The sequence below is a fragment of the Euprymna scolopes genome, chromosome 19, assembly GCF_053919585.1.
Source record: "Euprymna scolopes isolate OS-2025 chromosome 19, ASM5391958v1, whole genome shotgun sequence".
NCBI lineage: Eukaryota > Metazoa > Mollusca > Cephalopoda > Sepiida > Sepiolidae > Euprymna > Euprymna scolopes.
The window spans coordinates 39,462,885-39,488,711 of NC_136500.1; the positions used below are offsets into that span (position 1 = coordinate 39,462,885).

At 34.5% G+C, this 25,827-nt stretch overlaps 1 protein-coding gene across 1 annotated transcript in view; it reads right to left on the reverse strand.

Annotated features, from left to right (window-relative positions):
• Positions 1 to 25,827, reverse strand: part of LOC145303540 (pyruvate dehydrogenase E1 component subunit alpha, mitochondrial-like) — a 42,335-nt gene that overhangs the window by 14,401 nt on the left and 2,107 nt on the right. Inside the window, exons 2-6 of the mRNA XM_080145007.1 lie at positions 21,130 to 21,201; positions 11,437 to 11,610; positions 9,956 to 10,082; positions 6,583 to 6,674; positions 281 to 529 (exon numbers count right to left, since the gene is read on the reverse strand). Coding sequence (XP_080001133.1) covers positions 281 to 529; positions 6,583 to 6,674; positions 9,956 to 10,082; positions 11,437 to 11,610; positions 21,130 to 21,201 — 714 coding nt within the window. The remainder of the gene's footprint in view (positions 1 to 280; positions 530 to 6,582; positions 6,675 to 9,955; positions 10,083 to 11,436; positions 11,611 to 21,129; positions 21,202 to 25,827) is intronic.

A 25,827-nucleotide genomic window follows, 5' to 3' on the forward strand; every position in this document is an offset into this window, starting at 1 on the left:
TTTAATGTTTAATTTAGCTTTTCTTTTTGTGAAAATTGGCTACAATTATCAATTTGGCTTTTTTTGGCTTTTTTTCTCAAAGCTTTGGTTTCAAATATTTTTTATGATCTGGCATCCCTGAGGACGACATACTATTGGAAAGATGCACCCTAAATTTTTTTGTGCTATTCAGAAAAATATCAGCTTCATCAGAACACATTTGTTTATTAAATATATTTCTCATTCCGTGGAATTTCCACAGTTTCTGCTGGTAATAATGATGATAATAATGATACAGTACCCAGATGCCAGGAATGTAATCACCACGTGTGTAGTATTCTGTGGAAGCAGCTGCCCTGTCAACGCTTGTTCCCATGCCGTAGCCGTTGTTCTCACATACAAAAATAGCTGGAACATTCCACAATTTCGAAATGTTGTATGCTTCAAACAATTGCCCTTGGTTAGCGGCCCCATCACCATACAAGGCGATAGAAATATTTGGTTTCTTCTGATATTGGAAGGCAAGTGCAATGCCAGCACCAAGAGGAACCTATGAAAAAAAGTAGAAAAGACATGTATCAGATACATACGAATAGAGATATCTCTACATAAAATAAAATTAGATATCTTTATACATTTGTATGTACAAGATAAACTGGAACTAATTTTCCAATTACTACGAGACGTGACTGGTCTAGTTGTTAACACGGACTGACAACCTGAGTGTCCCAAGTTCAAATCCAGTTTCATTCCACAAAAATCAGTTTCACTTTGGCAACATTCATGTGGTCTCTCCTATAACCCTTGATGTCCTTCTAGAAAGAATTCTGACTAGAAAAATACCAGAGAAACCAATGCCAAACATTAGATTCAAATGACCAATTACTATGAAGCTAATGAAGCTAGTATACGTATATGTTTCACTATTTCTAGTTAGATCAGATTGTGCACCGACATGACAGTTTTCCAAGCTTTACTACTTTCATACATAATAAATCTTGACACTTCTAAAGCATGCGGACCTGATCTCATCCCAGCTGTGCTATTAAAAAAGTGCTCAGCCGAAGTAGCTCCAGTTCTCTCCAAACTCTTCAACAAATGCCTTAATGAATCATGCTTTTCAGGCTGTTGGAAAACCGCTTCTGTGGTACCAATATTCAAGAATTCTGGCGAAAGAACTGACCCATCAAATTATCGCCCCATTAGCCTCCTCCCACTCTTCCCCAAAATATTTGAGACCATAATTAACCATGCTCTAGTCTGGCACCTTACAGACGCTAAACTTCTGACTGACAAACAATATGCATTTAGACAAGCCTGTTCCACAGCTGACATTCTCACTGTAATCTCTGAACGTATATAACATTCACTGGACAAAGCGGGGGAGGGCAGAGCGGTAGCTGTAGATATATCTAAGGCTTTTGACAGGGTATGGCAGTAGCTGTAGATATATCTAAGGCTTTTGACAGGGTATGGCACAAGGGTCTCCTCAGGAAAATTAAATCATACGGTATCACTGGTAGAATACTTAGAATAATTGAATCCTTCTTAGACAAGAGAAAAATCCAGGTTGTCCTCAACGGTCGAACATCTAAACAGTGTGATATAAATGTGGGAGTGCCTTAGGGGTCTATTCTTGGACTTCTATTGTTTCTGATATTTATTAATGACCTCCCCGACAAAACTGCCTCTGAGATGGGTATATATGCTGATGACACTACACTCTATAACAGGCATGACAGGAAAACAAATGAACACATATCTAAAGAAATGGCAGAAACACTAGAGGATGACCTCCAATCTGTAGTGGAATGGGGACATAAATGGATAGTCTCATTCAATGCTGCCAAAACCAAACTGGTTTCGTTCAATAACTACAAGAAACCTTCTCTACCACCAATAGCAATGGCCAGTGACTCCCTGTCTGAGAGTACATATTTCAAACTCCTTGGCCTAACGTTCACAGGAAACATGAGCTGGAACAATTATATTGAAAACATTGCCAGGGCCGCTGCAAAAAAGGTAGGCTCTCTCTACCGTGCTAGAAAACTACTGACACCTGAAAGTATCCTGTATCTCTATAAGGCCACCATTCGCCCATGTATGGAGTATTGTTATCACATCTGGGCTGGTGCGTCTACTACTAGTCTCTCGCTCCTAGACAAGGTTAAAAAAAGAGTCGCCAATCTGATAGGCCCTGAACTGGCATCTAAGCTTCAGCCTCTGAACCATCGACGAAACGTTGCATCCCTCTGCTTGTTCTACAAGTATTTTAATGGTGAATGCTCTGATGAACTGCAGACACTTGTGCCCCCACGACGCAGACACCCTCGACAAACCCGACAGGCAGCTAAATTCCACCCCCACACAGTAGAGATCTCTAGATGTAAAAGATCTTTCTACTCCAGTAGTTTCTTCCCCAGAACCGCTAGACTCTGGAATTCCATTCCAGGATCATGATTCCCTAACTGTATTGACATGCAGAAGTTCAAGTGCAACGTGAATCGACATCTTGCTGCCCAAATCCCTACATAGTGCCCCCGTAGTTGCTGACTCTGATAGTAGCCCCCTACACCTGAGTGGCAATGTGCTTTGTTTGGGGTGAAAATGTAATATAAAAAAAAATTAAAAAAAAAAAATACTGTCTTATGACAAATTGAAAGTAGGTATTTTGCTTGTGAAATTATCACTAGATTTCTTACAAAGCTAACAGGCTATCAGGTTTAGTTTTTCATCAGTTTCCTTCTCCTAGATGGATTGCCTTCACCACAGCTGAGAAAATCCATCTACCCATTGCATGGTAACTCTCTGGAATGTCAGAGGAAGATTAACAGGTGCTACAAAGGGAGACCTGGACTGTGCAAGACAAGTGGCGTTATCTCCCTGATCTATTATACATATCTGCATATTAGTTGTCATTTCTTTGTTTATTTTGCCTGCAGTAATTTTCTTGAGCAGATTGCATTACCTAATCTGGAATAATTTTTTCCTTACCGATGTGGTGCTCCCAGATGGGAAGCGACATACTTTTGAAAAATACACCTCATGCCAGAATTATATGCAAATCGATATTTTTGTTCTGATAGTTTTCAATGAAAATCCGTGAAACTTCGCATGTTATACGGCAACACTAATACATAACAGATATAAGATTTTAAGCTGATCTGCGCAATAGCAAGCAAACGGCAGCCATTTCAGTGACTTGCAGTTTTTTCAGCGTGCCAACTTTATAGGCAAGATGGGACATAAAGGTGCTTTAAGTCAAGCTGAGAAGTCTAAAATTGTTCAATAGCTCCATAATAAGATTTCCATCTAGGAAATTGCCAAAGAATTACACCGTGATCATCGTACAATAAAAAAATATTGTACTAACCCTCAACTTTGCAACAGACGTTCTGACAAAGGGAAAATGCATAAGAAATATCTGTCATGTCGAACAATGAGAAAGATCAAGAGAGAAGTTTGCTGTAACCCACTCAAAACTAGCAAACAAGTTTTTAAAAAAGCTGGCGTTCCTGATGTGCCCAAATCGATTGCAAAATTTGGAAAGCCAGAGGTCTGCCCTCAATTGAGGGATATCCACAAGAAAAAGAGGATGGAGTGGGCAAGAGATCACATGAAGGCGAATTTTCAAACTATTTTGCTCACCGATGAGTGTCACGCAAACCTTGATGGACCCGATGAGTGGAGGGGAGGATGGTACCATAATGAGGGTCTACGTCCCCAAAGGATAAGGTGTCAACAAGGAGGTGGTAGTGTGATGTTCTGGGCTGTAATCATTGGCAATGAGCTGGTAGGACCATCCAGTCGCAGACAGAGTGAAAATCACTGCCAAACTCTACATTGACTTCATTAAAGAACACTTGGAACCCAGGCACAAGAATTTGGCATTCCGGAAAAAAAATGGTATTCATGCATGATAATGCACTGTCACATTCTGCAAGGATAGCCACTGAATATTTGGAGAGTTTTTGCCAGACATGGGAAAATAATGCAATGGCCAGCCTGTTCTCCAGATTTAAATCCCATCAGAAATCTGGAGCATCTTGAAAAAAAATAAAAATAAAAATAAATATTTACTCTGGAGGAAGGCAGTACAACTCCAAGGATGACCTCTGGAATGCTATTCTGACTTCTGCCAAAGACATTTCATCAGATGAAATCAAAAGTTTGGCATCTTCAATCGACCAAAGGCTTTTTGCTTGTGTCAATAAAAATGGCAATTATATAAGATATTGATTGCACTATGAAACCATATTGAAGTTGTTTGTTCTTTATGATTGTTGTTCTCAATTTACAAATTCCTAGAATAATCAATGTTTCGATGATCTTTAAGCATTTCACCATATTTTAGCATTCGTTTGCATATAAAGTTGGCACGCTGAAAAAAAAAAAAAAATGCAAGTCACCAAAATGGCTGCTAATTGTTTATTACTGTGCAGATTAGCTTAAAATTTTAGATCTGCGCTTGTGTTATGGTTGCCATATAATGTGCTAAATTTCACAAATTTTCATTGAAAACTATCGGAGTTAGGACAAAAATATCGATTTGCATATAATTCTGGCACGGGGTGTATATTAGCTACGAACACATATTTTGTCATCATCCGACTCATCAGCACAACTAAACTGAACAAGAATCAAACCCAGGAGTCTGGAGTCCCAAGTCTAGCAAACAGGATCCTGAACAGAAGCGTACGTTCTATCCCAACCATCATCAATGGACCTGAGGTCATCTCGTCAGCATCAGACAAGTCCAAACTATTTGCCAAGAACTTTGCAGCTAATTCTACCCTAAGCGACGAAGGCCATCAACTCGCCTTATTTCATCCTATAACACACAACACGCTATGCAACATGCATGAGGTCGCCAAGCTAATCAAGAACCTTGATTCCAGTAACGTAACTGGCCCCGACGGTATTCCAGTTATAGTGGTGAAAAAGCTACAACCAGAACTTGCCCCCATACTTACAAAATTGTTTAAGTGTTGCCTTAAGAAGTGCTTTCCAACACTCTGGAAAACCTCATCAGTATGCCCTGTATTTAAGAATTCAGGCGAAAAGTCATCTTCCTCTCAGTACAGACCAATAAGTCTCCTGTGTGTCATGAGTAAGTTACTGGAACCCATATTAAATAAAGTAGTCAACCACTTCAGCAGAAACAACCTTCTTAGTGACATGCAATATGGTTTGCCCTCCGCAAGATCTACAGCAGATGTGCTAACAGCTATATCTCATAGGATTAGTGAATCTCTTGACAAAGGCTTCATTTCCAGAGCAATTGCTCTTGACATATCGAAGGCATTCAATAAGGTATGGCATAAGGGCCTACTTCACAGCTACGGTATCACTGGAAATGTTTTCTCAATTATTAAATCATTTCTCTCTGATAGGTTCATATCATAGTGGTTGATGGGCAGAAATCAGAGGCCCACAGTATTAATGCTGGAGTATCTCAGGGGTCCATTCTGGGCCCAACTCTCTTCCTGATCTATATCAATGATTTCCCAAAACATACTTAAATCATTCATTGAAATCTATGCTGATGACACGACCATCTATGCCAACACATCAAAGGCCGTAAATGACAATGTTCTCTGATTCTCTCTCCTCTGATCTTGAGCGTGTGGTACAGTGGGGAAAGAGGTGGCTGGTTACTTTTAATGCATCCAAAACCAAGCTTCTATCTTTACATCATCAACACTGATCCCCATCTGGCATCAACTGAAATAGATGGCTCTTGTCTTGGGGAGGCTCCATGTTTTGACAAGCTTCTGGGTTTGACCTTTAACTCCTGATCTGAAATGGAACACGTACATCAGGTCTGTTGCTAAGGACGCTGGAAAAATGGTGGGGCCCTTCTACCGCTCCAGAAGATATCTCACTACTGATGCAATTCTCTATCTGTATAAAAGCCAAGTACACCCAAGGATAGAGTACTGCTGCCACATCTGGCCAGCAGCTGCTAAAAGCAGCCTATCCTGCCTTGACAGAGTACAAAATAGACTGTGGCTTAGTGGGGAATGCCTTTTTCTCTTCCCTGCAGCCTCTCTCCCACAGAAGAGACGTTGCGAGCCTATTTTTGTTTTATTGTTATTTTCATGGTAAGTGCTCATCTGTGCTCCAATCTCTGGTCCCCCTTCGCCAATCTTTCACGAAAAACGCCCATCTAGCTGAAATTACCATCATTAATTTTCCCCACTCTTTATTTGTGCCTAAATCCAAACGTAGATTCCATGAGCAGCGCTTCTTTCTTAGAAGTGCATGACTGTGGAAACTCTTAAGTTTGCCTGTTTCCCACCTGACTACAACTTGGGTCTTCAAGTCCAACATAAACAAATTCCTGACAAACCACTCTCTTAAGATACCCTATCAAATAATATCGATTACTAAGATACTATCTCACTGATTACTGTATACGCAATAACTCTTATCCCTGAGTGGCTTCCAAGCCTTGATAAGTGGTGACCTCCATGTAAAAAAAGGCTTTTTAGCCCTTTAAAAACTGGTAAAAGTTATAGTCCATTGGTTTAGAATGAGTGCTTGATACCAAATGTGACCTTCAGTGCATTATATTACATTTCTCTGATTCAGTTTACCTACCTGGGCTCCTACGATCCCGTTTCCACCATAAAAGTTATCATTATACATATGCATCGAACCACCTTTTCCCTGAGCACATCCAGTTTGACGACCTGGGAAAGAAAGAAATGCTTTATATATATATACATGCTATGCAGTCAATATTATAATAGATCTGTTATAAATGCACGTGAATATATATATATTTTTTTTATTATTTGGGGATAAACAATTACATATGGTCGCTACAAATAGCCATCTGTTTCAGTTGAAGAGACTTCATCAGGCGACCTGGAACCTCTCGACGCCAAAAAGAAAAATGGGAAAGATTAGAGAGAAATTGAAAAGGAAAAATGGAACTCTTCATAAAAAGTTCATAAAGAGTTTATAAAAAATTGCGAGCTCTCAAAAAAAAAAAAAGGGGGGGGGATAGAAAGAGGATAAAAAAATTGAATAAAAGAAACGGCATAAAACAAAAAAGGGGAAAGAACGCATTAGGACCTATTGGAAGATTATTGAAAACTTAACAGAATGTAAATTTGAAATTAAAGTGGGTCATAATTATACTGGGGCTGCAGGTTGTATATGAATAGATATGGAATCAATTGGATTTTCAACATAAGTACCGCATGGTCATTTCTATTTGGTTTGTGGCACCATGTTTTTTAGAACAAAAATATTCAACTGGAGTTAATTCTTTTCTGAAATAAAGTGATCTTCTTAAGTAGTTAAGCACAAATATGAAGAAATAAATTAGGGTAAACGATTCTGTAGATCAACAATGATTATTTATAAAATAATTGACAATAAATTACTTTAAAAACAGGGTTTAAAAAGAAAAAAAAGTCTTATAGGTTCCACAGTTTACCAATTAACTCATTCTCAAATCTGTGTTTGTTTTACTAGTACTTCAATGGAATGAGCCCTGACAAGTTTGCTGCACAATCAATGTGAATATCCTGCCGTGTTACTGTAGATGTTTTTAGACGGACAGCTTTTTACTATAATCAATTCGTTCCTTGAACTGCTTGCTGTTGGAATTCTCTCCCTGCTCTCCAATATACAGAAACTTAAATAGAAATAAACCTCTCACTGCACAACTCTCAAGATGTCCCTATAAATATGAGCCCTAATTCACAGTAACCCCTTAAATCTCCGTGACAATTGCTTTGTTGTGGGAGTTAATCTGAGTACAACTGGTGATGCAGAAGTATAGGCAATTGGTAAGAATGTTAGGTAAAAACCTGTTATTGACGTAAAAATATTCTGATTACCAAATTAGACTTCCTGTTTTAGTTCCAAATAAATAAGAAAATTGGCATGAAAAATCATGTGAAACTTTTTTTTAAATCTATTTTACAAAAATAACACTCAATTCTATTTTACAAGTTAGAAAAGTATTTCATCCAAGGCATGAAAATTGTTAAAAATGTTTTTACTATAGGCTTTAAAAATAAAGGTACAAGATTCAATTTGAAATTTATTTATCTTCAAAGTGTACTTTTATAAATTTTACAAAGTAAGGTATGCAAATTTAATACCTTACTTTGTAAAATGTATAAAAGTGCACTTTGAGGATAAATAAATTTCAAATTGAATCTTGTACCTTTATTTTTAAAGCCTATAGTAAAAACATTTTGTTTAACAATTTTCATGCCTTGGATGAAATGCTTTTCTAACTTGTATCCTATCTTTTTAAGATTATATTTTATTTAATTTACTAATTTAGATTTAAAAAAAGATGAATGTGATTTTGTATGTATTTATAAAAACTCTCCTACTCTCTATTTCAGATTGTATTTCTCCTCATACCACAACTCATTTTTGCAAGCCCCTCTTTGTATTATTACAGATCTGAATATTCTGTTTCAGTTTGTAATTCTCCTCACTCCACAACTCTTTTTTGCAACTCTGTCATACATGTCTGAATAATAAGAAAATCTGAATTTTTTTAACAAAAATACTTTAGATTTTTTTTAAAACTTCTTTCAGAATAGAAAATCTTTAGAATTTAATAAGGAACATATTTCATATAGGTTTCATCAAAAATATTCAGTAGATAACGAAAAAAAATAGAGATGAAAATTTCAAAAGGAGTGTATAACTGGTTACGCTCAAGAGTAGTCCTCGCTAGCGAAAGACTTTGTTATTGTTATTCTATTATTATTATTATTATTATTATTTAAAACATTTTGTGTCCTGCGCTTTCCCACGAGGACTAATAAAGATAGAACTTAATTACATTTTGGATAAAATAATAAAATGCTACTGTTTTTATTGTTTTGTCTTTAAAATACAATTTTTTTTTCAATGCTTTGAATCTGTTTTTAGTATTATTAAAATATATTACTTTATTAAGTATTTATTGATTTCTTTATACTTAAATATAAATATATATATATATATATATATATATATATATATATTTGTATTATTAAACAATTACAAAAAAAAAAAAAAATAATAAAAAAAAATAAATAAAATAACTTAAACATAATACAGGTAAATTTTCTGTAAAATATTGCCAAAGTAATTTTTTTAACTCTGCGATGCCAAAGGAACTCTTGCAGGTAACTTCTAAAATTTTCAGCACTAGTTCCTCACATCACTGAATCTCCTTTTGCAATTGCTCTAGGAACCTTTCACACAATTGGCGTGTATAGTTCAGTCATTGGGGTCGACAAAATTGTACTTATTAACAACAGCATGTTTATGTAGGCCATTGTAAGCCCACCAACCATCAATTATTATTCTAGTGCCAGGCATATTTGCAATTAGACCATGGCCGGCTAACTATTGTAAAATTTATTTCTTCATCAGTTTCTCTGATTAAAGTTAGTAAAGAATAGTCACAAACGCACATCATGTACAACAGTTTTTTAAGACAATTAGTGAAAATTAAGTTTTGCTAAAGTGGCCAAAAATTTGCAGTTTTCAGAAAATATTTGTCCCTTTTTGTTACAATTAGAACTTTTTTTTTTTTTTGTAAAAAACAAATTTTTGCTAATTTTCTTGAAACACTATTTTCATTAATAATTATTTTTTTACCTTAAAATTTTTCATAATTTTTAGATATTTTAATTGTTGTGACATAATAGATGCCATTAGTTTCGCTTTAAATTCAATATTTCAATTTTCAAATTTTTTACAATAACAGAAACGCCCTAACTTTAAACATCAGACTTTAACTCTTATCCTCAAATGGCCTTCAGGCTTTGACAAGTGGTAACTCCCCCATTATTAAAAAAAAAAAAAAAAAAAATCATTAGGCATCTTACCTTACCATTTTGCTCTCTAAGTTGTTGAATAAATCTGTTAAAAGGTTACAACTCGTCCTTTTTTGAGTCAGTATTAAACCAAGAAAGTGTACTGTCAGACATAACAGTAAACAAACCTGTAAGTTCTGCTAAGACGCCAACCAACGAAACTCCTCGCATGTAAGTCCAACCATGTGCACGGTAGGCAGTAATGACGGCATCATCTTTTTCAATGGCATTTTCCATTCCTACACAACAAGCTTCCTGTAATAAAATAAAAAAAAAAAAGGTAAAATTTATTTGGTTGGTTTAAAAATAAGATTTATCGCATATCAACTTTTTTTTCTAGGTAATTTATGATGCAATTTTTTTTCCCCCAAAATGAAAAAGACAAAAAAAAAAAAAAACACATTGATACAAATCAGTTTGATACTGGCTTTCTTGCTGTTAGACTGTCATTCTGTCCACTCTCAGAAGAAGCTAGTTTATTCCTACCAGGGAATGCAGATAGGGATGCTCAGGCGTTTTCCGTAGACTAGAGTCCACTTATCCTACTTTATTGACTTCTCTAAACCACACCCGACATTGGATCTAACTTCCTTGGAAAGAGGCAGATAATATGCCTAAGAGACTTTTCCCTTGGTCAGCAGTGGGAATGCTCTGATGATTCGTAATGACAGAAATTCACTAAACTAAATCTATCAACTTTTAACTCTCGCAATCAATGGGATCAAAACGTTAACTTCTGAAAAGCTTCACCATTCAGATATGTTTTCTCCATTTTTGAGTTCTCATCCATCTGTCTTTCACTTCTGGGGAGTCACCACTTATCAAGGTCTGAAGGCCACTCGAGTATAAGGATTCATGAATGTAAGGTGGTAGTTTAGTAATCGTTAATGGTGTAAATTGGGTAGAATTTGATTTATGTGGACAGCTCAACAAGAACTTGTTTACATTGGACTTGAAGGCTATTATTTTGTATTCAACTGACAAACAGGCAGTTCTGAGAAGCTTTGCACATGAAATCTGCATTTAGATTTAGACAGAAAGTGGAGGAAATCGTATATAGTGGTTGTAGCTGTTGAGTTTTTTTTTTTTGTGAAAGTTTGGCAGGGGGAGGCACAGATTGGAGTTCAGGTGAACACTTGCCATGAAAATAACGATAAAGCAGAGACAAGCTTGCAATGTCTCTTCTGTGGGAAAGAGGTTGCAAGGAAGAGAAAAAGGCATCACCTACTAGGTTTCGAAGCTGGTGTTGAATTCTATCATGGCTGAATAGTGTGTGCAGAGTAGCTTCTGCACAGATGTGGCAACAGAACTCCATTTTAGGGTGTACCTGGCTCTTATACCTATAGAGAAAAGCATCAGTAGTGAGATACCTGCTGGAACGGTATAATGATCCAACCATTTTTCAAGCAGTCTTGGCAAAAGATTTGATGTATGTGTTCCATTTCAGATCTGGAGTGAATGTCGGACCCAGAAGCTTGTCAAGACATGGTGCTTCCTCAAAACGAGAGTCATTCATTTCAATTGAGGCGTGATGAGGATCCACTTGTGTCCTCAATTCACACAAGTATAACAAAAATTGAGAAAACTGAAATAAAAAAAGACAACCTACCTGTCCAGAGTAGAGATGGCAGAAACCTCTGATGACTTTAGACTTGTACAGGTTGCCGGCAGCAGTCTCCATGCGACGAATCGTCTGCATTTGTCTGTAATAAGTGAGGGCATCTTCTCTGGTTAGGTTGACCGTCGTAGCTGGGCCAGCATCAAGCTTATGTAATTTAAAAGGCTGAAAAAAAAAAAAAAAAATTTTTTAAATCAGTAGAGCAAATTAAAGTAAAAATTAAGGTGCTAGTCCATAACCCCATCAACAAGCAAAAACAAAACTAAAGAAAAAAAACTATGATGCATGCACCTATGATGGAAAGAAGATATCAAACACCAAAAAGAATCATGTAAATTGATCAAGTATTTTTATAAAGAAAAAAAAAAAAAAAAAAAAAATTTTTAATGGTTAATGGGATTTCAGTCATTACAATGTTAAGGCTTATTTCTGAATAGCTATTTTAAGGAGTTAACCAATGATGAATTTGGGTTTTTACAATGATCCCCCTCTCGATGTTAAGAATGGCTTTCTTAAATCTTGCATATTTGAATAATTTGGAAATATCTTTGTTCTTCAAACCATTTGCAAAATAGTGTTGAGAGATTGTCTATTCTCCATGAAACTGATTTTTTTCTGATGTTAGATAGCGAAAGGGGTGCTCGAGAAGAGGGTGTTAAAAAGTGAAATCGGAAATCATGAAAATTCCGCCCCAAAAGAGAATTTCAGTAATTGTACAGTTTAATAAAGACATTAAAAAAAATAAAAATATTGAAAAAACTTTATATTGTACGTATACGTTATGGAATGAAGTTCTCCAAAAAAAAAAAAAAAAAAAAAAAATTTCACTTAATTTCAAATATTTTTTTTTTAGAGCGAAAAAACAATTTGTTATGATACCGAGCAAAAGGTTCGATTTTTAAGAAAAGCTAACGGGAGGGTGTTGGCGCTTTAAACTGAGTTATCTTCCCATGGCATGTTCTAAAAATCCAAACGAAAATTTAAAATATTCAAAGATGTCTACCTTCAATGTGCTTTCATAAAAACGTTTTTCTGCTGCAAAAAAAAACTCGATCAAATTAAGTGAATTTTTTTTTTTTCAGAGATCTTCAATTAAAAACAGATATGTACAATATAACCTTTTTTTTTCCAACATTTTCATTTTTTAATGTCTTGATTAAACTGTACAAGTACCACAGTTTCTTTGGTATATAACAACTAAACAGAACAGATTGGAAACATGATCCTGGCAAGCTCCAGGTTTTTATATATATATATATATATATATATATATATATATATATATATATATATATACACACACACACACAAGTTAAAAACAAAATATCTCTCCATAGCAATTTGCATTCAAGCATAATTTTAAAATATTTTTTTAAACAATCTCATTCAATTGATATAAATTCAATTACATTTCACAAAAAAAAAAAAAAAAATGATCTATATAAAAAACAATTTACATTTATGAATAGTTTAGCTACCCCCACCCTCATACACAATTCTTCCGAATAATTAGAGATAAAATAAAAAAATTAAAAAACCAAAGTCAGCAGAAATGATGTTTTTTTTTCCAACTCATAACTCAATACCTAATTATCCTATTCAAATTTTAAAAAATAAAAATACATTTAAATTACTTACATTGGAAAACAAATATTAAGTCACACACCTTTGCTGATTGAAACGTATTAAAAAAGAAATCCTACATTGTAAATAAAAAAATTTTGCAATATTTTTGGCATAATTTACCGAGTATGATCAATTTATATATATATATATATATATAGGTTTAAGGTATTCAGAAGTCAGTACATTAACACTGAATAGTGCTCAATAAAAAGAGCAAAATATTTTTTATTATTTGTGGGTAAACAGTTATATATGGTCGCTACAAATAGCCATCTGTTTCAGTCAAAGAGACTTCATCAGGTGACCTGAAACCTCGACGCCAAAAAGAAAAATGGGATAGATTAGAGAGAGATTAAAAAAGAAAAATGGAGCTCTTCAAAAAAAGTATAAAAAGTTCATAAGGAGTTTATAAAAAATTGCGAGCTCTCTAAAAAAGAGGATAGAAAAAAAGAAAGGGAAAGATTGCATTAGGACCTATTGGAGATTATTCAAAACTTTTCACAACAAAGTAAATTTGAAATAAAAATGGGTCAATTTTTACTGGGGCTTTGAGTTGTATAGGAGGGTGGTGTGGAGGGGGCAGGGAAAGAAAAGGGGACGAGAGTTACGTATCGTTATGCATTAAGTTAGGGATGGGGGGGGGATTGACTAATGCAGGCATATTCATGCTGAGGCATATATCTGTATACATACATATGTACCAAATATAAAAATACGTACATACATGTGTGAAAGCAACACAAACATACACATGTAAATATATGCATAAAGGAACATACGCACATACAAGAATACAGCTATATGTATAGATACACAGATAATCACAGGTATATAAATATACAAATACGTACAAATATACAGACATACACACACACACATATCCATATACTTTATATATATATACACATGTACACATATATAGACATATACAAAAACGGATATAGATACACAAACACACGCACACACATACATATCTCAGCAAATACATCTATATGAATATCTACATATATACACAGACAGGCGTCTAGCGAAATAAACCTACGTACAGAGATACTGTTATACAGACATAAGTATATATTTAATTAAATAGTATCAGGATATTAAAAATTAAAATGGATTATATTCAAGATAAAATTTTCGATTAAAATCTATTATGGAATTAAGAAATTATTAAGAAAATTAAATATAAATATGAAAATATATGCATATTAATAATAATGAGCAGTTATTAGTATTACCATTATAATGAGTTATAAAAGGTGTTAAATTCCACCATATTATTATATATTATGTAAAGTATTCATTTTACTAGTTATCAAATTAAAGTTTATAATATTTATTTTTATTTTATATATTTTTTTTTAATATTTTTTTTTGTACGAGTAGATTGGAGTTAGGTGGTACATGTGTTAGACTATGGAATTGGAAATCCTATTAGAATAAGTTTTAGACCATGGAGTTGGAAATCCTATACGAATAGTAAGAATTAGTAAGAATAATATTAAAGGATGTATAAATATAGAGATGCAATTACAAATAGGTACGGACATAAAGTACGCATACAAAACAATACACATTTATGCATGTACAGGTATATTATAGGGGGTAAAGAAGGGGTTAAATATATGGTCATTTGCGAAACGTCATCGGGTGTCAGGCTCTTTTCTTCATCTAAATTATACGTAGTAAAATTTAGTTATTCAAGAATTGAAACATACGAAAATACTAAGATTAGGTTGGGGGGGGGGGATGACATATCTGTATATATACATCCAAACCAAATATACAAATACATACATACGTGAAAGCAACGCACACATACACACATAAATATATATATAAAAAAATATATGGATACGTAAGAATAAAACTATATGTATAGATACAGATAATCACAAGTTTACATATATACAAATACATACAAATATACAGACATACATATACATACAGATGCACAAACACACATACACACATATACAGATGCACAAACACACATACACACATATACAGATGCACAAACACACACATATACAGATGCACAAACACACACATATACAGATGCACAAACACACACATATACAGATGCACAAACACACATATATACAGATGCACAAACACACGCACACATATATACAGATGCACAAACACTTATATACATGTACAGGTATATAATAAAGGGGTAAAGAAGGGGTTAAATAAAAATCTGGTCAATTTACGAAACGTCATCGAGTGTCAGGCTATTTTCTTCATCTAAATTATACATATTAAAATTTAGTTATACAAGAATTGAAACATACTAAAATACTAAGATGAGGTTGTGGTGGGGGGGTATAGTAATATATACATTTACAATATAGGTGGGGAGTAGAAATTTAGACATGCGTAGCAAAAAAAAAGAAAAGGTACATAATTTACATATAGAATATGGTAAAAAATGGAAGAGTCTCTGAAATGAAAATATGTAGTTATTAATGGGGTAGATACTTAATATAGGTGAATTAAAGGTGGAGTGGAATGGGTATATAGGAAATAAGACCATATTGAGTATGATTGTTCACATAAGAGTTGAGGGTAGACCGATGGTGTATTTTGGCTATGCCGTATGTATGAGGTTCAAGTAATGTTTAAGACTTCAGATTAGATTGAGGTTAGAAAGGAGATGTTTTTTATAGTGTTTGCAATTAATAGAGTTTTCTTGTTTTTTTGTTTAGGAGCTTATCTCTCTCCCTGAACGTAATAAATAGTTTCTCAAAAAGGCATAGATAGCAAGGTGAATTTATAGACGAACAAGTATTAGCTCTCTTTAGGATAGTCCAATTAACTATTGGTGATAATCTCTGTTCGATTAATTCATTAAAGTATTTGGATAGTGATGTTCTGTCTGTATAGTTAGGATCTTCAAAAGAGCATTTATGGCCTGTATATCTTTCCTTGAATGTATTGCCAGCCATACCAATATAATATTTTTTGTTGTCAGGGTTTTTCTTAGTAGAAATTGTAGCTTTGTAAACAACTGACGTTATGAGGCAGTTTCCTTTAAGGGGGCATTCAGACTTTACTCTACAGTTGCATGATTTATTTAAAAAAAAAAAAACTTTGGGTGAATTTCTATTATTGCCATTTAATATTTTATGTTTTTTATTATTTTTTCTAAATCATCACTACAGCTATAGTTCAATTTTATAGTGTTTCTATTGAATAATTTGTGTAGTGTATCGGGGGGAAAATGCTTTTTGATGAGGTTTAAAAATTTGTTGCCTAGGTTAGTTTTCAGCATCATATTGTATGGAGGCGTATACCAAATTATTTTCCTTTTTGTTTTTTTTTGGGTGTGCTATTGGAGGGTATTGGTTCGATATACTCTAGTTGTATATTTTTATAGCCACTGTCTTTAAGAGCTTTATTATAAATTTTGTGGGAGTTGAAAATGGTATGATTTGAAGGGTTGTTACTAATCCTTATGCTAATTGATTTAGGTATATGTTTGATAATAGATTTAGGGTGGTTAGATAGTGGGTTGACATAGATGGGATTAGCGTTAGCTTTCTTATAAGGTTCATAACAACCCATCATTAAATGTAATGTTACATCTAAAAAATTTACTATTTTGACATTAGAAATAATTTAAACTTTTAGCTTTATCCTCTTAAACTCTCTGAGGATGATTTTATTAATTTTCTCACATTTAGGACCATTGGATTCTTCTTTAATCATAAGGCTGTCGTCTCTATATAGACCGATGTTTTCAACTTCGATGATGATGATCCTAGTTAGGTTATATAAGATATACAAACCTACTAGGTCAGTCAATTCAGCTGAATCGAGGGAGCCCATCGACATGTCGAATTGACCTATTTGGTCTTTCTTGGTCCACTGTTCATTTCCACTTAGCAGCACAGAATTTCTACACTTACTGATGATTTCAATTTCACCCTCAGAGATAGAGAGAAGCTTAGCGAATTCAATTACCTCACCGAAAAGTTCTTTCGTGATAGAGGGGTAATAGTTTCGATGTTAAATTGTAGGAAGGAACAATTTTGTTTATTATTTATGTTTGAGAACCACTTAATTGTAGCATTTGTGTTTATCCATAGGTTAAGATTGTACGTAAATTTCATTTGGCTGTTAATTCTGTCCAGAATATTTTTGCTGATCCTACCTATTTCGGGTCTAGTTGGGTTAATAAGTCTAGTTGTAGGTTTGTTAATAAAATCAGGTTTGTGGTTTTTTAAGAGTATATATATGCTTTTTTATTACTTATTTTGCTCTTTTTATTGAGCACTATTTAACAACCTCGTCTTCATTAATACCGACTTCTGAACACCTCAAACCTGAATCAAAGCTCCCTCGCTGTTGAGCACTTTTATACGTTTGGTTCATTTACCGGTAAACATGGAAAGAATTAATCATGTCACATAGCGAGTTTTCGAATACAGGAGGAAATACGGAGGGTTGGAGGCCTTGGTCGCATAGAGTGGAATTAGCTGCAAAGTTCTTGGCAAATAGTTTGGCCTTGTCTAATGCTGACGAGATGACCTCAGGTCCATTGATGATCGTTAGGATAGAGCACATGCTTCTGTTCAGGATCCTGTTTGCTATCTGTCAAAACTGGTGGGGACCAAGCCGCTGCTCAGCTACTTTGGACTTGACAGACTGAGCATACAACTTTCTTGCGTTCTTCATTACTCTTTTACAGTGGTTGCTGGCAGTCCTGAAAGCGGTTTTAATCTCAGTATATCTTATGTTGGAAGCAATGGAAAAAGTGATGTCTGTGTGTAATGGCAGCAGCACATTCTAAGGAGAATCAAGGCTGACTATTAGGTTTTTGCTGGAATTTTTTGGAGGGTATGAAACGGTCTATACCTACAATTAACCAGTCCGTCAGGTCTGTTACTATAGAGGACATATCCTTTTTAAATATGGAATGCAGAGGTAGATTAGATATACATGAACAGAAGCTATCCCAGTCAGTCATAGAGTATCGATATACTGTATGATAGAGAGGTACATCAGGACTTATTTCGTTTTTATTTTAACTTAACAGAGTGGTCAGAAGATCCCAGTGGAGACAGAACAGATGATGAACATTGCTCAGGGCAAGTTGTGAGGAAAAGGTCTAGGAAACTGGCATACTGACCTTCAGTATCAGGCACACGGGTGGGTTCGCAAACAATCTGAAGGAGGTCATAAACAATGGAGAAATCATGACAGAAACTCCCCTCATTTTCTGTCTTGTTTGAGTGGGTTAACCATTCCACATTGTGAACATTGAAGTCTCCACAGGCGTGAATATTAACTGAAGGATGAGCAGATAGGATGTGGTCAATTTTCTCAGATATGCTCTTAAAGATAGTAACTCCGCTGTTGTGGGGGCAATAGAGGGCAAATATAAATGAAGTCATGTGAGCAAATGCAACCTGGAAGCACATATAGAGTAATTTAGGATCTTCTCCGGAAATATGATACCACATGGAAAGCCATCTTTAATGTAGGCACATATTCCATTATAATACACATGAAAAAATTGAAATAGCTTAAAATATTTCAATATTGGTATACATAGAAAGAGCTTGATGAGCTAAGAAAGAATCTTTTTAAATTTTTAAAATCTGATTAAAATTAAGGAAGTTATGACTATTTTTGTGCCTCACACGTTTGGATATTTTCCCCTCTTGAAGACCATACGCGTTTTGTCACATTTTTTACACTACTTTTTCAGTAAAACTGTTTTATCTTTGTTAAAACATAAGATTAAGCAATGAAATTTACCATGTAAGTGTATTTTTGTACAAGGAATCAGAATATGCGACTGAAAATCTCCAAAAGTTCATGGTTTCCAAATAATTTGCAGTAAATGTGCATAAATATGCTGCAATTCCTTAAAAATGCCATCCATCCATAAACAGAAAAGTTAGAGAACTCAAAGTTGAATTGTAATGTGCTTTATGTACAAAAAACTTGAATCTAAACATAGCACCATTTAAAAATGAATATATTGCAATATTTCTTTGGTATTATTATAGATTAAGACCTTCTGTTTAACCCCATCCAACCCCTTCTGACCACCCCTCCAAAATGTGATTCTACCTTTTTAGGCAATTATGTATGAAATGCCATGAAAAACTTTTTAATGAAAGATAAACAAATTATTTTAGAATTTAATGTAAAATAATTCCCTATTACAGGTCATTCTAGTGTTTTAGGGCAGTTAACTGGGTTTTTTTATGGGAGATAAATCCTGTATGCTTTTTTTTTTTTTTTAAGACGATTATGTGTGGTTTTAAGAGGGGTTCTATGTAATAAGAATATGGAGAGGGTTGCCATTCGGACTTTGAATTAATTGTAGGGCTAAGGAAAATTATGTGTGAACATACTGAAGACTTGACAAACAAAAACAATATTAGAGGGAGGGCGGTTAGTTTCATAAAAATTTAATGTACAATAATTCACTATTTCTAGGCCATTCTAGCATTTTAGGACAGTTAACCAATTTATTTTTTATGCGCGTTTTTCTTTAAGGAAGGATCTATTTTTTGTCTGTTTTAGACGCTTGTATGTGGTGTACAGAGGTATTTGAGGGGGGGGACTTGCCACTCGAACTTAGTGTTATTGTTAGGGTTAAAGAGTGTTTTAGGAGGAGACTTGCCACACATAACTGGGGTTAGAGGTGAGGTTAAGAGCTTTTTTTTTCAAAGAGCGTTCACTCATATTTACTGTTAGTGGTTCATAATTATTGGCTTTTGAAAATGTTATGAATTAAATTTGGAATATCACATTACTATTAAATATATAAACTTATGTAAATAAGGATGTGAAACTTTGCTAACAGTATTTTGTTTTACTATTGATTTTTAAGTCATTATCAAGACTTCAAATATTTAAGTGTCAACTAACTGACATTTTTCTTGTTCTCAGGAAATGCTCAACAGTCAACACTATTTGCGCGTTTGTATTACTTGCCATAGAAGTACGAAAAAGTTGTCCAAAAAAATAAAAAAAAATAAAATTATAACAAATAAATGTTATGCAAAGCGTAAGTTACTTTTCTACTTAACTGAATAAGTTTTTACTGTTTTTATTTAATGTAAAATATTTATTCGCTTCAAAAAGTAGGTAATATTCAGCCAGCCAGCACTACCCGAAAATAAAATATGGCTGCAATTTCTATTTACATTTTTCAAGTCTTGATAATCACTTCAAAATAAGAAATAAAGCAAAATGGTGAATGAAATCGACCCTATAAATGTCACGGTAACATTTATTGGGTGGGTTTCATTCACCATTTTGTTTCATTTCTTATTTTGAAATCTTTGTTGAGACTTCAAAAATGTAAAGAGACATTGCGGCCATTTTTCTTGTTCTTCGATAACACTCGATCACTCAAACACTACTTGTTTTTTGAACTGAATAAACATTTTAGATTTAAAAAATTAAATAAATAAATAAAAAGTATCCAGTTAGGTAGAAAAGTAACTTGCCTTTGATAAAATTTGTTTTTGACAACTTTTTCGTACCTCTGTGGATTGGAATACGAACAGTTACTTCATTTTTGTTTTTTTGTTCTAACTGCAAAATGCCGTTTCCATTTCAAATAAATATCTTACAGAAAGATATATATATATATATGTGTGTGTGTGTGTGTGTGTGTGTATTCGACAGGTAAATAAGTCAGCAAATGCTTTATTCAGTTTTAATTTAAGAAATTGCGTTACAAAATTTCAAAGAAAATTTCATAAATTTCTTGATTTCTATTTTCGAGGTTAAAGGTGTTTATTCCATAGACCGTTTATACTACACTGGAGCAGGTGGTAAAAATACCTTTCGCTTAATAAGTAGAAAAAAATAACGGGGTTTGTATTACTGTACACATAGATTCAAAAAAGTTACCAAAAAGCAAATACATACAAATAACAAATAAATGTTATCAAAGTCAAGTTACTTTTCTACCTAACTGGATATGTTTTTAGTGTTTTTATTTAATGTAATGTTTTGTATTTTCTTTTTCTGAAATGAGAATTATAAAAAATATTTTTTTCCTAAATTATTTTACATACTGACCTGAATGTCAAAGGTTGCACTATCAGCAACCGTAGAATACAGTCGAGCAGCAACACCAAGAACACCAGAGAACTTAAAAAGAGAAAAGAAAGAATTGCTAAGATTGGAACAAAATATACATTTTGAATGAAAAAATGAAAACAATGAAACTGAATTTCTACAAATTTCTTTAGAAAATTAAATACATTTTAATAATTTTATTGTAATAAAACTTTGCTGCATACAAAAAACAGTACTTTTTAAATTTAATTCATTTTTTTTTTTTTTTTTTAAATATTTTCAGTTTGGCTTGTCAATTTTATTGTATATTAACTTTTTGAGATTATTGATGCCAAAACAATACTTTTCATTAGTGATTCATTGTATATGAATAATTGAACACATGTTGCCATTTAATCTATATTTTTGGAAAACGACTTTCTCGTTCATGTTTCACTCCTACTCTCTCGTATCAGTACTAAAAATTCTGATCCGGATTAAATATTCTTTTTAATTATAATATATTCAAAATAGATTTTTGATGGGCTAGTAGCCATCTCTGTAACAGGGCAAGTGTTAACAAACTTAAATTAAGGCTTGATACACGCATGTAGTATTATTACAGACCCATATTTTTGTAAACTTTATTCAATATATTAGATCAACATGGGGGGGGTGTAATACCAAAGCACAGCACTTTTTGTTAGAATCATTGTATATGATTAATTCAATACAAATTTCTATTTAACTATATATATATATATATATATATATATATATATATATATATATATATATAATTTGGAGGAAGTATTTGTGTTAAAACTAAACGAGATCTACAAAGACTTCAACTCCAGTCTTTTGTAGTCTGTGAGAGTATCCATTTAGCCAAACATGCATTCAACATTTTGAGGAAAAAGAAGGGGAGTTTGTCATAATGATATGGTGTAATTTACACAAGTCCAACTAATTACCTCTGCCAAGGAGGTTATGTTTTCCATCAAGTTTAATGGTTTGTCATGTTTATTTGCAGACAGCCTAGCACCCACATTGCTTGACTAATTGTCACCAAACTTAGCGAAATTATTGGTCATGATCTAACTTAAAAACGATTTCATTTGAGATATAAAGGTTAAAGATTATGGAAAAGGTGAAAGTCACACTTTTGGTGATAACTTTAGTTTTGTTCATCATAGAGATTTGCTATTTGGCCCATATTATAGCCAATGATGCATATGATCTTTGAATTTTAAAACTGATTATAGGATTTCCTGGTGATAATGCCAAACTGTAATGCTGAAAGTAACCCTTCCCATAAGCAAATTCTGCTGGGGATCACGGTTGTATTTGATTGTTGAAAAGCCTACAGCAAATTGGAGTCAGAAGAGCTTCAAATCCTAACAGTGATGAACCAGTTTTAATTTCATAGACTATGCCAAATACTACGAATAAGGTGTAGAGGATGTGGAAGGAGGCAATGCAACAAGAATGCAGAATCAGTTGGGATTCTTTCTACTTCCTCTAGCCCTTATCAGTCTTTGCCATTTGCAATTGCCCTTCAGGCAACTAAAAATATTCCATCTTTTACAGAAATCTAAAATCTATATGAAGAATTTTCTTTGATTTATTTCCGAGATGAATTCATATCTACTTATTTTTTTTACTTTGAGGATAGTAAATACCGGCCATGAATGCTCTTTAGGCATTCAATGGCTACACCCAAGATTAAGCTCTCCTTTGGTGAGGAGGCAGGAAAATGCCTATTCTCAATAAAGCTATATTTAAATACCACTATAATACTTAGTTTTGTTCATGAATAGACACCCACTGTATGATACCATGCGCCAGTTTAAAAAAAAAAAATTGAAATTTGTACATTTTAATTTATAATTCATGGCTTATGGTAAAGAGATACATCAGATTTGACTGTATAATCAGAAAGAGCATACAATTTTACACAAGAGTGCCAAATTTTATGAGAATACGAGGAGCGTGCAATAAGTAATGTCCCTGACCCACTTCCAGTTGTCTGATCTAGCTGAAATTTTGCATGTGCAATAATTTATATCTCTACGGGTTATGTGGCAAATTACAGCTCTGAACTAATTGTGGTTTCTGTTTTACAGGTGTTTGAACTGAGTCAGGTGTGAAATGGAGCCTGTTGAATGTTGAGCAGTGATCCGCTTTTTGTATTTGAAAGGACGCACACCGCAGGAGACTTTTGATGAAATGAAAGAAACTCATGGTGATAATGCCCCATCATATGACCTTGTAAAACGCTGGCATCATGAATTCAAACATGGTCGGAAGTCTGTGGAAACAGCTCCCAGACCTGGTCGCCCCCTTCTGCCATTGATGAGGCATCTGTCCGTCAAGTTGAAGCTGCCATTTTGGAAGATCGGCGCATTACTATTCGCCAAATAGCCCAAGATGTCAAGATTAGTACAGGGTCTGTGGAAACTATCATTCATGACCATTTGCATATGCATAAGGTGTCTGCCAGATGGATTCTCAGGTTGCTCACACCATTCCAGAATCGAGAACGCATCGAGTGCTCGAGGATAAATTTGGAGATGTGCCAAGAAGATGAGTCAAAGTCTTTCAAAAGGCTGATTACACAGGATGAAACCTGGGTCCATCTCTATGATCCAGAGACCAAAGCCCAGTCAATGCAGTGGAAGCACTTGGACTCAGCACCTCCAAAGAAAGCAAGGGTGCAGCCCTCCGCTGACAAGGTCATGCTCAGTCTTCTGGGACCAAGACAGTAGTGATGACAGATTTCCTGGCAAAGGGTACCACAATTACAGGAGTCTATTATGCTTCACTTTTGAGAAAATTAAGGGAAGCTATCAAAATCAAGAGGCGGGGTAAGATCAGCAAAGGTACCCTCCTCCTCCTGCAGGACAATGCTCGCATGTTGCCAGATCAGAAGCATGGGCGTGTGGTTATGAAATCCTTCTCCATCCTCCCTATTCTCCTGACCTTTCACCTTCTAACTTTCACCTCTTCTCAGCCATGAAGTTGTTTTTGAAAGGAAAGCGTTTCCCAGATGATGCAGCCTTGATTTCTGAAGTCACATCGTGGTTGGAGGACCAACCTGGGGTGTTCTACAAAAATGGTCTCCAGAGCTGCATCAAACGATGGGAGAAATGCATAACTGTGTGGTTCCTATGCAGAGAAAGACTAATAACTTTAATAATAATTTAAGTTTTGTTGCTCTACTGCTATGGGAAGTGGGTCAGGGGCATTACTTATTGCACGCCCCTCGTAGCTTGAAAAATAAATAAATGGTGGCGAAATTACCAAATTTCTTGAAATGTTGAAGTCTGTAATTGAGCCCACTTTTTCTAAAGAAAAATGTCCAAAGAGTTAATGAGCGTTACGATAATATGCCAGTGTTTTAGTGACTAATACTGGGTGATCAAAAAAAAAAAAAAAACCCTGATATCTCCATTATTTATTGCCCTTATTTTACAGGATATGGTGAATCAACGACCGTGAGTACACCAAGCTCCCAGTGGGAGCTGGGACGAAGATTACACTGTGTTAAATTTCGTTTGGACAAAACACTAAGAAACGGTGCCTAATTATAGTTGAGGCCCATTTTTGGGGGGGTCACGCTGTAGAAAAATTGAAAAGACATTGGGTAGAAACAGATTTAGGAAGGCGGCTCAACAAGAGCTTGTTTACATTGAACTTGAAACTCATATTGTAGTCAGCTGGAAAGAAGATCAGGAACAGAGTTCCACAGGTGGGCAGTTCTAGGAAAGAAGTTTAATTCATGGAATTTGTGTTTAGATTCAGGCACAGAGAGGGAGGGGGCTTGATAGTTGTAGCTAGACAAGTGTTTTTTGTGAAAGTTTGACAAGGAAGGGCATAAATTGAAGCTCAGACAAGCATTTGCCATGATAGGCTTGCAACGTCTCTTCTCTGGAAAAGACGGTTGATTGTTTTTGTTTTACGGCATAACCTTTTTCAGGTTATTTAATGCCGAATCCAATGATTTCAGAAGAAAGTTTTTAATAGAATATATTTGTTTTTTTTAAGTCAGTTTCTATTTAACCCATAATTGGGACCCAAACAGGTACTACCACTCAGAGTGGACCTGGGAGCAATGGCAATTAAAGGGTGGCTCCACACTCCCCAAAGCCCAGAAGCTGGGGCCTCACCATCGGGCATAGTTCAAGATAATATCAAGGACCTGTGGAAAAAAGGTTGCAAAAAAGGAAAGAAAAGAGCGTCACTTTCTAGGTTTCGAAGCCAGTTTGGAATTATGTCAAGGCAGGACAGGATTCTCCGAGCAGCTCCTGCCAAGATATGGCAACAGTACTATATTTTAGAACGTGTCTGGCTCTTATACAGATCGGGAGTTCTGGAGCCGTAAAATGACGTAACCATTTTTCCGGCGACCTTGACAACTTAGGCGCTTGTTAAAATAGATCAATAGGTCAATTTTTTTATATATGTCCTTTTAAGCAAAAATATTACTTGCCATGTCGCAATTAGTAATATATACAAAAATTACAAAAAAAAGTATCGCTATAAGCTAAAATATTAATCGCCATAAGTAAGGTGTTTCGAGTCATAATGTACCCTAACCCTAACCCAGTTTTCAGATTCGTGTTCAGCACACCGAAACGTAACAGAATACTACGTAAAAGATTTTACTAATTCGAATTCACGGTGTTTGTATAATAATACCAAAAAAAAAAAAACGAC